Raw genomic sequence first — 16,173 nt, forward strand, 5'->3', positions numbered from 1 at the left:
CAGAAAACTTTGCTCCCTTTTTATACAAGTGAATGTTTCCAAAGAAGATTGAAAGCCAAGCCCCACTACAGTGAGATGGACAAAAAAGCCTCACCAAACCCAAGCTTCTTTCTTACTTAATACAGCTTTGACTAGTGCTGCTAAATGCACAGGTACTTTCAAACTCTGGATCTTCCTTTCATGCGAGCGGTAATTGCGATTAGAGAATGATATATGCAGTATATAAAGCACCAACACTTAACCCTGAAGTTGGTATTTAAAGAAATTTTGGAATCAGTTGGCTAGAAACATATTCCTGGAAGCCTGTCTGAGGAGTGATGTGTTACGGTGGCATATGATTAAAGTATTCAATGTATATTGATAAAAATTTCTTTTCTAGCTGCATTTTGTGGTGKTGTGAGATTGAATGGTGCTTTACCCACTACAGATAAAGTGACCCTGTCATTGGAATGCTGTTTTGCTTTTCCCAGAGTCTGTAATCTTTGGCTTACGAAAACGAGGGTGAGCAGAGAAATAGAAACAAGCCTGGAGTGTTGTTTTTTGATGGGTGGCTAGCAAGGGCTGTAAGGGTTATTTTTTTTTTTAAGGTCTCATTGAAATTCACAGCTTCACTCCATCTTCTCACTGTGCAAATGTTTAAGATGTTCTCTTGYAAACTTTGCTATTTCATTGGACATTTAAATGAGAGTTATATTACAAAACTATAGGATTCTTGTTTTCCTGTTCTTATTTGTGTTAGTAGGTGAAAAATGTAAGGAGTTAGTAGCTGGCTTAACAGTTTGAGCTGGATTGTAATTCCTTCCAGTTATTTCTTGGTTATTTTCTCCCTGACTGACAGGAACCAGTCGCTGCATTTACATCTGAAGCACTATGGTGTGAACTGTGATGACTGGCTGTTACGCCTCATGTGCGGAGGAGTGGAGATAAGGACAATTTACGCAGCTCACAAGCAGGCAAAGGCTTGTCTCATTTCACGACTAAGTTGTGAACGGGCTGGCACCAGATTTAACGTCCGGGGAACAAACGACGATGGTCACGTTGCCAATTTTGTTGAAACAGAGCAGGTATGTTACGCTCCAGTGCCTTCAGCTTGGCTGGCAAGCCAGCGTAAGCGTGCTTTTTGTTAGATTGTTGCTCTACATCGACAAATGGCGAGTCAAGCCTGCCACCACAGGTATTGGAACAGTTTCTTTGGTGCTAAATTAGGAAACTAAGTAGGTTACGTAATTCAATGATCTCGGTTTTTAGCGTGGCTTATGGTCAATGCATGCCCGGGTCTGAATTGCAGTAGCTTAAGAAGGTGCTGAACTCCTGTGGGTGGCTGCACTTCCCCTTGAGCCGCACGGCAGCGTGAGCCACTTCTGGCCTGAGCTAATCTGAAGTAAAAGAAACAAGCAAAAGGTATTTTTGGTAAATACCAAAACACCGGTACCTCGTGGCTCAGGAAAAATAAAAGTGTTCCCCTTAGCACAGCTCCTCTGAAAGGCAGCTTGTAAAACCACTGTAATTCCACTGCCTTGGATTTCATAKCTCTGCCTTTGTTACGCAGAAATGCGAGAACCTGCTAAATCTTTCTTTGCTGGCCTTCRTTGGCTCACTTCTCACGATATCCTGTTCCCAGGGGGTTGTTCCTGCAGCCGTGTTCGTGTTCCCAGGTATCTTTGGCTGACTCACCGACTCCTTCCAGAGCCCAAGGTGACTGAAGGAGGACTTCGTCCAGGAAGGGCTCCGCTTGTACACCTGCACTTTTAGGAGTTTARTCGGAGCACTCTTGTTGCGCTTTCCATACCCAAGTTTCTTGGCACGCCAATGTCACCGAATGGCTGTGGCGTGTTATTCCGCTTCAGGTGTTCGTTCCTGCATACTTCGTGGACCCCGATACGTTGGTTTCTGATGCGGAAAATCTGTGCGAGTGCTCCGAATAGGCTTCACGGTGCTGTTCTGTGCACTGGTTTTCCTTTTAACTGTTCCTGCAGGAAAGTCTTACCAAGTTGTTTAAAACATCTTACTCCTAGTGCAGAAGTTACTCGAGCCAAAATAATAAAAGCTGTATTTCCTTACACGTTGTGAATTTTGATTCTGAGAGGGAGCATGAGATCACGGGAAATTTTTGTAGAAACTCTGCAAGCRGAGCTAAAGAGAAGTCTGGCAAACAATGTTTTAGCTTGTAGTGTGGAATATGTAATACGTCAGTGTATTTTATTTGCTTCATGTTTAGTTAAGGCTAAGAAATCTAAAATCTTACACTGTAATAATTACTAATACTATGCTTTACTTTCCTTAACAGGTTATATATTTAGATGACTCTGTGTCATCTTTCATACAGATTAGGGGATCTGTGCCATTATTTTGGGAACAGCCGGGACTGCAGGTAAGCAGGGGATACATTTAATTATACAGATAGTTGTTACTCGTGTCCTTTTAAACGTCTTCCACTAGTCTTTGGGCTCTTCTTCATAGCTGCCTGTGAGGATGAGGTGATCCTCTGAGAGCATGCCGGTGCTATTGTGATTCACCGAGCCYGCTCCTCTTTAAGTCTCAAAGTTGCTTGTAACTTTTGGCTTGAGTATGTCCRTTCTCTTTTCCATTTCTTCTCTCTCAAGTTTGGAGTTCTTTCTTTTTAAAATGGGTCATATTAGAACATCCAAAGAGAGTTTTCTTCTGAATTGTTCAGAAGTCTTTTCAAGAAGTCAATAAGGATCAAGAATTACCATTACAGATTTTAATCAGCATTTTCTTGAAAGAGGGACTGATTCAGCAAATACTGCTGTGACACGTTTTTTACAGGAAAGRTTAAAAAAAGCTTGTGCCGTACGGGGTCTCTAGGTTCTTTAGACATATCAGCGTTTTGCAGTAGAACCGGTGAAACGTTTAMGTGCCTTTTACTCTAAACGAGACAATTTAATGCAATCTTGGTGTTGTAGGTGGGATCCCATCGTGTCAGGATGTCAAGGGGCTTTGAGGCGAATGCACCAGCTTTTGACAGGTGAAAAATGTCTAAAGTTTTTGTTCGTGCACTACAAACCTCTGATAAGTTCCGCTACATCGCATAGATGGGATATGTTATTCCAAATGGGAGGCTTTGTCCGTACGAATGTGGGACTTGGCAAAGCTTGAAACTGCCTGGGGATCGCTTATGCCTTTGAGTGCCTTGTTGGAAAGTGTGACTAAAATTTATGTTGAATACTCCCTCATCTTCCTCAGTGTTGAAGGCGTTGCTGTTCATTTCCTGCGTCCTCCTGTTCATTTCATTTCCAGAAGATGACTGTGGAATTTTTCTTTTGTTAACAGGCATTTCCAAACTCTTAAAAATTTATATGGCAAGCAAATTATTGTAAATTTACTTGGGGCAAAAGAAGGGGAGCACATGCTGAGCAAAGCTTTCCAGGTGAGTRTGGCAGTTCTTTCATTGTGCGTATCCTTAGAATTTGCTTGTTTGCAATGAAGGTTTTACGTAGCTTTTGGGAGCCAGACCCCAGGTATGCTCTGCTTCGGGAGCTGGAATTTGGTTTATCATAACAGCATTGCTTCAGATACACTGTATAATTCCGGTTTGATTCCGGTTACCGTACTGAAACATTTTAACAGCAGCGTAGGCAGTGTTGAGGGATTTTAAGTTCTTTTCATAGTTCATGCTTACCGGTTTCTTATTGGAAATGTAAGTACTTTTTACACTATAAATTGATGAATAAATGCATGATACCTTATGATATTTAATACTATGATGTTTCTTTTAAGGATATTTCTTTTAGAATCAATAGATATATCCTTTAATATTTTTTAAAACCCACGATTTATCAATTTAAGTATGGGTGCTTCTTCGTGATTAGCAGGGAATGTTTGTTCAGAAAATGTTAACTGTAAGTGGCCACTTTTATTCATTCCCACTGGTTAGGTTAAAAGAAAACATCGCAATGCAGTTAATAAATACCAGGCATTTGAGGAGCTCTGTCTGAAGCCAGAGAACATGTCAGTAGCCATCTGTTATTTCCCTCTCCCTTTTCCCTTTGTATTGTAGCGATTGAATAGCTCGGGGCATTCACTGGGATATTTTGCTCTATCTAGCTCTCCTGGTGGAAGACCTGAGCGCTCCCAGATGTGCATCGACACATCGGCCAACAAATGTTGGGGGGGCACTTAAGGGTTTTTCAGGGAATATTAGGGAAAATTTTGCTCAAGCCTCTCTCCACAGCAACCTAAGTAATTTGGGTGGGTTTTTTGTCAGTAGTGGTTGATGAAGCGTTTACTCAATCCCTGTTGCTGACATGCATGTCAGTGACTGTCGGTGAGAAGGGATTTCACTGAAACAACCTTTTGCATTTGAACGGCAGAAGAGGCCATGGGCTGCCTTGGTGGTGCCTGGGATAGTAAAGGAATAACCTGACTTGGACAGTGACAAGGAAAACAAAAATACATGTGAAATAGGAATCGGTTCTGAGTGATTTGTTGCACAATGGTGATAAAAATGGTTTCATTTTACGTAAGAGAAAATGAATAAAACAGCTTTTAAAAAATGTTTRTAATCTGTTGTTTAGCTCCTACTTCTGTATGTTCGGGTACTGGTATATTTATACTTTTTTTTCTGTTTACAATGCCAGAGCCATTTGAAAGCATCTGAACATTCAGCTGATATCAAAATGGTGAACTTCGACTATCATCAGATGGTTAAAGGTGGAAAGGCAGAAAAACTACACAGTGTGCTTAAGCCTCAGGTCCAGAAATTCTTAGAGTGTGGATTTTTTTATTTTGATGGGAAGGAAGTGAAAAGGTTTGTATACATAAATTCTGTACMTTTCCTCAGATTAAGTTGTGGTGCTGGGATGTGTTTCACGCGTCACCGAGAAGATAAGAGAAAGAATGTCGCTTCTGCTAGGGTGGTTTTAGTGAAGCCAGGATGATGCTTAGCAGCTGAAATACAAGTCTACTGTTTTATTCTGGTAAGATTATGCCTCATTCTGAGTATGCTCTAAAAATCTAGGAAGATCTGTGTGACACATTCAAGGGGCAAGAATTAATTTCAGGCCTTTAACCTCGCAATTTTGTAAAAATGGTCATTGTCCTTTTTCTAGTGGGCAGCCACATGGAATCGACTGTTTGTCGATTTGCACGTATAATATGCCGAGTATTTCCCTCAGTGATGGAACGCAGGGTTCCGTGTGTGTTGTAGATGTTCGTGTTCAGGGCRGTGTTTTTGACAGCGCCCGGATCCCCCGTTTGAGAGGTTCATTTCTCTCAAAGCGAGATTGCACATTTCCTGCTCTGCTTTGTTCTTATTCCCAATTCCTGTAGCAAAGGCTGTGCTTATCTTGGCAGGAAAAAAGATAAGTAGGGCTCAAAATAGGCGACATTCTTTCTCTTCTCCTTTCCGCACCCTTCCTCCTTTTAACTAAAGCGTAGCAAAGTGCTGAGTGGGGTTCTCCCTGAGAAAGAGTTGCTGRACGATGAGGGGATGAGCTCCAAAAAGCTTTAAAAGAGGCATGTTTCTTTTATTGGGGGATTCACATAATGCCATCGCAAATCAAAATGCRGCAGACTGAAAGCAAGACAGGTCGTGGCTTGTGAAAGCTCGAAGACTTGTGTTAACGAGAGATAGAATTCTAATGCTTGTGAGTTCATGGACCATCTCCTTTGGGAAATGTCAGGCTTTTTGCTGTGTATTTCAAGTCAAATGCAGATATAGTAATGCCAAGAAAAGAATAATCTTGAAAAAAATTCTTCAGAACTTGCTGCAGCTTGTGGTTAGTTCTCCAGGTAAAGGTGCTGAAACAGTACTGACTTTGTTGGATAAAGTTTGCGGTGGGAATGGCAAAAACAAAGAACGAGCGTGTGTCCTCGGGAGAGTCACTGGAATTCTGTACTCCTAGCTGAGCAAGCAGCACATGGATGGTGCCTTACGTGATCCTTTTGAGAGCTTTGTAGCGGGAGCTACTGGGCTTCTCCTGAAGGTCGTGGAGCAGTTCTGAGTGCCTGAGGGCCTCAAACATCCCTTGAGCTAAAGGGTAGAGGCTTGTTTTTCATTTTTTATGAGCAAGTAATGAGTTGGAATTGGCTTTAGTTAAATCACAAAGTCTTGTTTCTTTTAGTTAAGCAAATCCAAGAGCTGTCTCAATGTTTTATTTGTTTCTTCTTTTTTGATGTAACTAATGGCTACTTCTCTCTGAGGTTCTTTGGAAGTGTTAGTTGAATTATTTGAAAAGAAACCTTAATCCTGCATAACATTTTAACCAAGCAAGCAAGGAGGATTGGGGGAACTGAAGCAGAATTACTAATGTTACTTGCAGAAAATGAGTGAGCTGTGCTCAGTAAGCGCCTGAAGCTCGCCTTCTGTTGCTGTCACGTTTATAAACGTCTTGTGGGGCGGGAATGTCGCGCTGACGATGCCATGATTTACCGCCCCGGTTCAGATCTCCCTGTCCCTGCCTCTGTTGAGATGTGTGTTAAGTGATTTATTTCAATTGTTTTCTCTCTTCCGTTGTCCTTGGCGCAGGTCCCAGAGCGGCACTGTCAGGACCAACTGCTTGGACTGTCTGGATAGAACGAACAGTGTRCAGGCCTTCTTTGGCTTGGAGGTAGGAAAACCACGTGCAGCTGCTGCTTCTGGGGCACTTGGGCCGTCCGAGCGGCGTCCCCTTCCCTAGTGAGGGTGAAAGAACTTTCCGTGGGTAGATTTCTAGTGCGAGATGTTTCGTGCCCCAAGAGATACCTCTTCTTTCAGAGAGAAGCGTGTTTGAAAATGGGAAAGTATGGGTGCTGTAAGGTCTAACCTTACAGGAAAATCATTACTCTTCCTTTTTCTGAATTTTATTTAGTTAAAATGCTCTCGTTAAGAGGAACTTCCGTGAGAACTGTGCAAGGCATCAGTTGTAGAATAGAGATACCTGATTCTGGAATATATAGCACTTAGCTGCTGCATTAATACAACCTTTCTGTGGCATAAGAATAAATCTTTCTGCGCTCTTGATGCGTACACTGCTTACTTGTCAAACTTAGCTTTCTAACTGTTTTTTCTTTTCACATCCTGTTAAGAACTGGATAAATGTAACGGGTTTTTTTTAAACCCAGTGTGCCAGATTTTTCAGCAATGAGAATTAAATGGTTATTTCAGATAAAGTATGAGAGCTAAAAGCATAAAACTAATTAATGAAAAGGAAAATGGTTAATCCTGAAGAACTGCATACTTAATTTTAAAATTATATTAAATGAGACAGAAGAATTATTACTTTATTTAACGCAGACACTTAACAAACAGGTACGAAACTCTYATCCCCTAAAATTATAAAAGCAAGCACTCACTTTCTAAAACCTCTTGTATATTTCTTCTTAATTTTGTATTTCAATTTTCCTTTCGCATCTTTCRTCAATTCCTACCCAACCTTCAGAATTTTGCCTTTGCCGCTGCCTGTCCGTAATTTTAGGCTCCTTCTTCTTGCTGTCAGACACCCTAGGGTTTTAAAGATTTTTAAAAGCCTTTGAAATTAGCTTTTGCGTTTAGTTTGGTGAACCTTAAGATGAAAACATTAACAAAACAACTACATAATTGTTTTCCTATATTACTACCTAGCTTCAAAACAAAATTAAGTGTTAAATTGAGGTGATATTAAGGTGATATATTAAAATATAGGTGATATTAAAATTAAGGTGATAAATTACATGTGTGATGCAGTCTTTCGAGCGTGACATGGTGAATTTTGCTCAGAATGATACATGTAAACCCAAGATTTGTGGGATTTTATGCATATATGCTAAAAAATAGAATGTGCCTTTCAGCAATTTTTTTTTTGTTGGTAATGTTTTCTTCACCTGTTGCAGATGCTAACAAAACAGCTGGARGTATTAGGATTAGCTGAGAAGCCACAGTTAGTTACTCGCTTTCAGGAAGTTTTCCGATCCATGTGGAGTGTGAATGGTGATTCTGTCAGTAAAATTTATGCTGGAACTGGAGCCCTTGAAGGAAAGGCGAAGGTAAGGTACATCTTCTCAAATGTTTTAGCGGGGTTCAGTTTGGATTTGAATAAACTCTGCATTGATAGAGCCATGTTGAGATATTTTGCTTTAAAAAAAAAAAAAGTGGTCTCTGTAATCTTAAAACAATCCCAAAATGTCGTGGTTTGAACTTGACAAAACCCAACCAACCGAGAAAACTAACTTAAAGTGGTTGGTTGTGTTAATGACTAGGCCACTTTCCTGTACATCCCTTCCTAGCTGTGCCCGTGCTTCCCAAATAAGACCATTCTGTATGAAAGAATAAGGCTCAAATCTTCMGTTTCTTTAGAACATAGCTCAGAAAACTGTGTGTTCAAATCAGCTTTAGTTTCTTTGAATATTTTCACTTTTCTCTCTGTASCTCTCCTGCTATTCTTTCAGTTCCATTCACTGTATCTCCTTTCCAAGTATGTTTGATGGGACAGTGTTTGTGGTTTTAGTGTTTACTAGTGGTAATATGAAACAAGTTGTAGGTGGTGGGTTTCACCTGCATGTCTGTCAAGCTTTTTAGTTTTGCAGTTACTGAAGAAAACCCAAATTTTGTTTCTACGCTGCTTTCTAATGCTGTGAGAACAGATCCGTGCTCCATGACAGTGTAATGTTCCTCTTCAACTTTTGTTTCGGTTGATGTCTGAGTTGTTCCCATTTTCTAATGCTGTCTTTTGTTTTTCTTCTCACGGTGTTGCTTTTTTTGTTTCCCTAATTCTGACCCTTGCCAGGTGATACCTGTCAAAACAAACAAATGTTGAACCGTAGCAAGTTTTGTCCCTAGTTCTTTCAAGAACTTTCAAGTCTTTCCGCACTGTTCTTTTTGATTAAGAATGTGCTCCTTCTCAATGTGTGTTATATGCTACCTACCCACAGCCAACTGTTTTGGCTTTTCCATCCTTTCTTCATTCACGCTGCCAGGGTCCTTCTCTGCTCATGTAGGAGGTATCACAGCAAGATACATAAAAACAAAAGAAGTTAAATAGAATTGTTGCTTATTCTTCCCCTTGGCTGTTGCATACAAGACCTCTCCATTCGGGAAGTACTTGTATTTTACTTTAAAGTGGAATTTGATTCAAGATGTTTATTTTCTTACAAAAATGTCACCCACACTGTCAGGAAAGCTGCAGTAAGTATGTTACGGAGTGTCTCCCCTTGTCTTAACTTTCCTATTTAACCTTCTTTGTTTATTTTCCTAGATCAATAGTTTTCTACTCATCATTGGCTATTTATGTTTTTCACTTTTAAAAATACATTGAATGTATTTACATTTCCATTTTTAATTTTTAAAACACAGAGTAGATATCCTGGTTTCAGCTTGTTAAGCTGTGACAGTGCATTTACTCTGTTGCCTTCGCAAAAATGCTCGGTCCCCACCCTGGGAGAACTCTAATTAGTACCGCATTTCATAAATCAAACCCAGCATCTCTGACGCAAGTCACGTCTCTTCGGAGAGGGTCTCTAATGCTTGCGAAGCCGTAAAACGGTTGCTCCCGGTTCAGYGAAACCTGACGCTGTATGTTCTTGAGTACTCCAATTATACATTTCAAAATGTAGTTTTTAGGTTGCATTCTCATTTCTAAGATGAAAAGTTTGATGCCTGAAATGGTTCCATTTCTTACTTTTCAGTTTGATTCTTCAAAGCCCAAGAGTACTTAGAAGTAAAAATGCAGACATTTCAGATAGGAGAAAATAATTTTAACTTTAAATGTGTTGATATATATTACTATACTGAAAGCCAGTTCTTTTTAAAGTATTTACATTTACTCATTACATCTAACTCTTTACCTGCTCTTTCTTTTGCTTTCTCTGGGTTCCTTTCAATTAATTGCCTGATATGTGAATGGTGAGTGTGTTTTTGGATCATCAGTTGTACATTGTCTGCCAGGAAGGGAGTGCATCCTATCAAAGTCCCGTTGCGATAGAGTGCACCCTACACCTCATCCCTATAGCCTGCCAAAAGTCATAGTGTCAATTTACTTCCACTTAGCCWTGCCAAAAGAGTAGTTTCTGTCTTGTTGCCTGGTACAATTCACAGAGCTAAATCCTGGGTTCGTTTAGTTAAGCTTTTGCCTTCTTTCCCTATGCATTTAGGAGGCTTTCATGGACAACGCAAGCTGTAAATTAGGGAGTATTTTTTATAATAACACAGTCCCATGCAGCATCCCTGATGGATCGCAGTCAGTATTTCATGTAGCTGCAGCAGTGTGTGTTTACAGACACCTCACAGGCAAAGCACATACAGCAGCATGTGTAATCAGAAAGGTGGTTTTGTGCCCAAATCAACACTGCCAGGTTTGGAATTGAGTATGAGACTACATTGTATGTTACTTCCATTATCCTTAATGTGCATGTGACCCTTGGGTACATCTGCAGCAGCAGCAGCAGCAGCAGGTTTTTCTGGAGACTCTTGTTTAGCTCGGGGAGTTGGACACTGTTCCTCTGGGACTGTGGTTCGGTCAGGCCGCAGTGTGCAGAGGCAGTGTCTGGGTGTCTGTAGCCGTGGATTAGTGTTTGTGTTCCTTCTGGGATACTGCATGAGGCTTGCATGTTATTTYGACAGGTTAAGGGGTCTTAAGTCAAAGCTCTCTGTTTTTAACATGGYTGTTTCAGAATGTGAATTCTGAACTCATATGTGCATATACGTATGTATTCATGTATCATGGCATTTGGACTCAAGTGCTTGCTCATCTCTCACTGTTTGGGGAAAAGCCCAAATTCCCTGTCACGGTCTAAACGTGGTACCTGTATCAAACTAATTTTTGAAGAACTCGGATTCAGGAAAAAAAGAACCCATATTCCCTTCCCTGCGGTATATTATTTAGTTTAATTTAAATCTACTTGTTAGATACGCCTTGTAAGTTACTACTGTGTTGTTTAGCATTTGGGGGTGGGGGGAAAGCACGCGTAGCACAGTAGGCTCAGAAGATGTGATTTAACACTTCAAGTAGGAAATTGCCTTAGCCCTTAAAATCATTAACGCAATTTATGTATATGCTACTGAATATTGCCAATGTATTGTGAGCAGTGTCCGACATAAAATATTTTATACATGTTCCTCCCTAACAGGCTGGAAAGCTGAAGGATGGTGCTCGTTCTGTGACCAGAACGATCCAAAATAACTTTTTTGATAGCTCCAAGCAGGAGGCCATTGATGTTTTGTTATTGGGAAATACCCTAAATAGTGATTTAGCAGATAAAGCACGGGCTCTCTTAACCACCAGCAGTTTACGCGGTATGTGTCTTTCAGGATTTTAATCTCTGATAACTATTTGGTGTAAGAAAGCTGTATAGAATTTGTTTTCAAAGCACTGTTGGAAAGTATAAATGCWATTTGATGTTCTCTTGGCTTAATAAAAGATGAAGGTTTTTTCTGYTTTACTAATAGTGCCAAACTAACRTGCTGCAGAAATTTATCTGTTTATGATTTGCGGGTGAAAATCTACCTCAAAACCAGAAAGATTCGATAGGAAACTCTGCTTGTGCGGAGCGGGCACTTGAGACTTGGGGATTTGGTACCGGGAAGGTGGTTCCCCTCATGAGAACAGGGTGCTGAACCTGCATCCTCAAAGAGGTGTAGCCTCCACGGTCCCCTGCATTGCAATCAATCCCAAATTCTTCGGGTCTAGCGGACAAGAAAATAGCGTGTCAGTTGTAGGGCTGTGTTCAGTCCTCTGCTGGGACATAGAAATACACGRGAGTTCATATTTGGGCAAAGAAGGAACTTACATTTGAGTCTTCTTTCCAAGATCCCAGGTAATAATGTTCTGGGTTACTGCAATTTTTAGGGATTAATAGCATTCTTAAATTTCCCTTTTAATTTTTTTTCCTTCTCCCRGACACATCTTAGCCTAGAATGAGGAGAAAAAATGTCAAACCTTCAGTGAAAATCTCTGGCTCAAGAAGAAAATCATTGCCCAGTTGTAGTCYTCGTCTTGAGGGCCCACATCTTCATACAGTGTAGAATCCAAGGGAGTGTTTTAGTCCCATTTGTTTAGCACAAGATTTCATGTTGTAACTTTTCTTATGTCTGAAACCCGCTAAATTGGCCTCACCTCAAATTTAGCTAAAATTTATTTTAATTTCTTCTCACTTCCTYTGGGAATACAAGTTATCCTTTCCATATTTGCAGATCCTGGCAGTTGAGGAACATTAATCCCTTTTCCCTGAAATGTCTCGTCATTCTCTGTTAGGTGTCAAATCAACTAGTGGGGTACTTCAACATGTGTGAATCCATTATTARCAAAGGAGGGAAAGAGAATTTGCTAATCCCGTTGTGAAACTTCGTAGATTTTGCAGCAAAAAAGCATGTTCTTTAACCGATGCAAATGGTTAAGTGTAGTAAGCTGTGTATTGACAGCATGTTTTCTCACACGTTTGTGGAAAATCCTAGAAAGCGATAAGTTGTTTTACTAATCTTTTCTTGTTTCCCTCTTACTGCATCCGTAGTTTCGGAGCAATCATTGCAATCAGGTATAGTATAGTAACATAAGCTGTAAATACCTGGCCAGCTGTTGTTGTCCTCTATCTTCTTGTGTCTATTCGTGCAATATTTGGCTGTGGGCTCACATTTTCCTGGTGGTGTTTGGATCTGGCATTCCTGTGCCCTGACATCCTTTAATCCAAGAAAAGTGAGAAGTGAAAAATGTTGCAGTTGAGATTGGGTGTGACTTAGTAAATGTGGTAACCAATTCCCAGAGGTTTATTTTTGCAAATGCTCTGGCTGTAAAGGAATTGGCCTTTTTATCTGATTTGGAAGCATCTGTATTTTTGCTTGGTTTAGGATAAGGGGAAAAATACTTGAGTACAATTTGTAACTTCATCTTATTTGYTGTTAAAGGACTCCACATGCTCGTGTTCTTGCGGGAAACTTGTCAGCTGTGCAGCACTTTGTGTTCTTGTTCCCAGAAACCATTATTTAAAATAAAATATTCCTAATGCTCTTCTATTCAGATTTTATTGTGTGTTGAGCAAATTTAAATGGTCCTCACATTTGCCAGTTTTGCTTCTCCTAYGTGTGTTTTACTCTACCCACTTAACTCTTAGTGAGTATCTAAAGAATGAAATCTGAGTCACAAGTATGTATGTCTGAAACTAAGTGATTCAAAAGCATTTTGTCAGTGTAACCAAGTGCTTATTGGAGTGACGGGTCACGCTCTCACTGATGGTGTTACCTTCTATGTTACGACTCTGGAAGAGGAGTCAACTATTTCAATATACTTATAAAATAATATGACTATCATTGTCACCATCAATTTTTTATTATTTATTAGGATATCTATTTTTGTAAGCGTTGTACACTGTCTTTTAGCATTTCAGAGTTTCACCTGGGTACAAATTGGCTATATTAAAATATTCCTACTGGAATTTGGATGTTGTAGTAAAACAGTCGAGTTTAGTTGCCCAGAATATCCCACTCAGCATTTTAAAGTAACTCTCCCTTAGTGGAACCGATCTCCAAATTTCTGCTGCCTAGTAAGAGCAGCAGTCAAAGTATTTTTGCTGCAAAATAACAGAAAATATAACTGATCGGATTTGTGATGTTGTGGAGTGAGGCACGGTTTTGCCGAAAAGATAAGTAACTAGAAATATGTGGGAAAATCGTAGATTCGGGAGGCTCAGGAGCTCTGAAAAGCAATTGGTTCACTTAATCTTTTGGAAAGCAGTAGAAATTTTTAATTACTCTTATTTATATAAAGAGTCATTCTACATTTTAGGAAGACTGCTAATTTAAAGATAGAAATTTTTTGTTTCTATTAAGATTGTTGTCATTTCACTTCTACAGTTAGTGTCTAACCTGGTAAGGCTTTTCATGTAAGGGTCTCGTAACMGCATCAGGAGTTAAGTAGGCAATAATTCAATTTTGCAGCTTTTCTAAAAGCTGCTGAGTAGCAACTGAATGATTTGGGGTAACTAAAATGAAGCTGAAATCCACTAAATTCCAAAAAGGAAAAGAAGGAAGTGGAGATGAGAAATGTCCAGTTAATTATTGGTCCAATGTAATTAATTAAACTTGCTCAGAGTGCTGCAAAGGCTCATCTCTGCAGACCTGCCCAGGTGATTCGGGTTCTCGGATACGCTGTGGGTCCAGCATTTCTGGGATTGTTTCCCTTCGGTGTCTGGGTGCTGAGGAGGCTCCTGTCCCCCACCCTCTGCAGCTCTCTGGGCTGGTGCTGGCCTTGCTGGCTGCAGTCACCCGCTGCGTGGGGCAGCGGCACTCTCGGCATTTGGCTGTCACCCGGAGGGCTCAAGTGTCCTGTCGGCTCCTTGCCGTTTTCTAGACTTCGTTTCCCTGGATTTTGATGAAGAAGGCATGATGCCAAGCATGATCTGCTGGGAGCACCACAAGGAGACGCCAACCAGTTCGTTGTCTTATCTGTGTGATTGGCCCATTTATGGGTGTGTGATTTGTTCAGCAGGGACAGATTTCACAGCCAGCAAACACGATGTATTTTGTTCTCTTGCTTCCAGTGTTTTTCAAACCCAGTGGGGATAGGGAATACCTTTTTTTTGCTTTAACCAGGTAGCCAAGRTGATGAACTTAACAAGAATAACTGAAGAGACAATAGCTGCTCACTAATCATCTTATTTGGGGGACTTAAATACTGAAAATACTGTTCCCCATAACTGATTATTTTTCAAGACAGCAACAAGTGAAGGGAAGAATTCCAGCTAAGACTGTTTATATTTTTCTTTTGGAGTCAATGAGAACCATGAGAACATTCAAAATAGGTAAATTAGTATCATTTAGGTGAAGTACCTGACCATTGAATCAGCTTTTTTCTTTAGGTGTTTCTCAGGATGTCCTTTACTGATGGGTCATTCCTCTCTCTTCATCTGGCAGATAAAAACAAGGCACAGGGAAAGGCTGATGGGACAGAGAAATGAGTGTGRTTATTTTGAATCCCAGCCTACTGTCCTCACTAAAGCTGCTCTTTAGGAATTCAACTGRCCTAAAAATAATTCAGATTTGTGGCTCAAATAGACATACACTTATATGATGAAATAATGTACCTTCTCTATTTTAGTACTTGTAGTGTATCAGCAACTTTTACACTTTCAGAAATCAATATATCTGCAAGTGGTTTTGTAACAGAGATTGGAATTTCAAAATTTAACCTGTGAAAATGAGGTAGACATCGCTGTTGGTATGAATGAAAAATGATGGTTTCCTTAGAGATTTATGGATGAGGTGCAAGAGCAGCAGATTCTTATAGAACATGGAAATTGTTTCCTGTATTATTTCTCTGTATATCATTTTGAACCAATTGCTGCTGGTTTTCAGTCAGTCCCTGTCTTACCCACACAAGTAATGTGTCTCTAAGGGTTCTTTCCTTTGGGAAAGCTGCATTTCTTTGTGCTTTCGTGGTTTAACTTTGTGCAAGTACATTGGGAAGATCTCGCTGCCAAGTTTTCTGAAGAAACATTCTCTATAAAAATAATGTCTTTTCAAATGTTTTGCAGCATCTGTAAAAGTGCTGAAGAGCATGTGCGAGAACTTTTATAAGTATGCAAAACCGAAAAAAATCCGAGTCTGCGTTGGGACGTGGAACGTCAACGGRGGGAAGCAGTTTCGAAGTATTGCCTTCAGAAATCAAACCCTCACTGACTGGCTTCTGGATGCGCCGAAGTTAGCTGGGATCCATGAATTCCAAGGTAGGATTTGTGTTCTGTCATTAGTTTTTCTTGAAAACTCTGACTTTGCTAATTAGATCACAAACATTGAAAGAGATATCACAGAATCGTAGAATGTCTTGGGTAGGAAGGGACCTTAAAGATCCAGTCCCACCCCGTGCCATAGACGTGGCCATCTTCCACTAGCCCGGGTTGCTCGAGGTCCCTCCGGCCTGGTCTCAGACGTTTCCAGGGATCCAGGGGCAGCCGCAGGTTCTCGGGGCAGCCTCTGCCAGGGCCTCACCGCCCTCACAGGGAGGAATTTCATTTGATGTAAGGAATTTATTTCTTAAAATGAATATATATTTGAGGTCTTGGTTCCTAAGTTAATTAAAACAAGATTATAAAAACTGAGAAATAACTTCTTCCCTGTTTACCTTGAGATCGCAAAAGCAAACCTGTGGACATATTTGCCATCGGATTTGAAGAAATGGTGGAGTTAAATGCGGGAAACATCGTGAATGCCAGGTGAGTGATGCAATCGGTATGGCACTAATTCAGCTGTTAATCATCTTTTTTGAGTCATAT

General features: G+C 40.3%; 1 protein-coding gene across 3 annotated transcripts in view; it reads left to right on the forward strand.

Moving 5' to 3' along the window:
• SYNJ1 (synaptojanin 1) overlaps positions 1 to 16,173 on the forward strand; it is a 48,979-nt gene that overhangs the window by 10,277 nt on the left and 22,529 nt on the right. For 2 of the 3 annotated variants that reach the window (XM_057385977.1, XM_057385979.1), the window contains exons 5-15: positions 839 to 1,064; positions 2,288 to 2,371; positions 2,925 to 2,986; positions 3,292 to 3,388; positions 4,599 to 4,768; positions 6,488 to 6,569; positions 7,810 to 7,962; positions 11,041 to 11,206; positions 12,421 to 12,444; positions 15,436 to 15,627; positions 16,029 to 16,113. In XM_057385977.1, coding sequence (XP_057241960.1) covers positions 839 to 1,064; positions 2,288 to 2,371; positions 2,925 to 2,986; positions 3,292 to 3,388; positions 4,599 to 4,768; positions 6,488 to 6,569; positions 7,810 to 7,962; positions 11,041 to 11,206; positions 12,421 to 12,444; positions 15,436 to 15,627; positions 16,029 to 16,113 — 1,341 coding nt within the window. The remainder of the gene's footprint in view (positions 1 to 838; positions 1,065 to 2,287; positions 2,372 to 2,924; positions 2,987 to 3,291; positions 3,389 to 4,598; positions 4,769 to 6,487; positions 6,570 to 7,809; positions 7,963 to 11,040; positions 11,207 to 12,420; positions 12,445 to 15,435; positions 15,628 to 16,028; positions 16,114 to 16,173) is intronic. The other variant, XM_057385978.1, reaches the window with a different exon arrangement.

This window comes from Malurus melanocephalus, unplaced genomic scaffold (genome assembly GCF_030028575.1).
Source record: "Malurus melanocephalus ecotype Western Australia unplaced genomic scaffold, MMel_1.1 scaffold_898, whole genome shotgun sequence".
Taxonomy (NCBI): Eukaryota; Metazoa; Chordata; class Aves; order Passeriformes; family Maluridae; genus Malurus; species Malurus melanocephalus.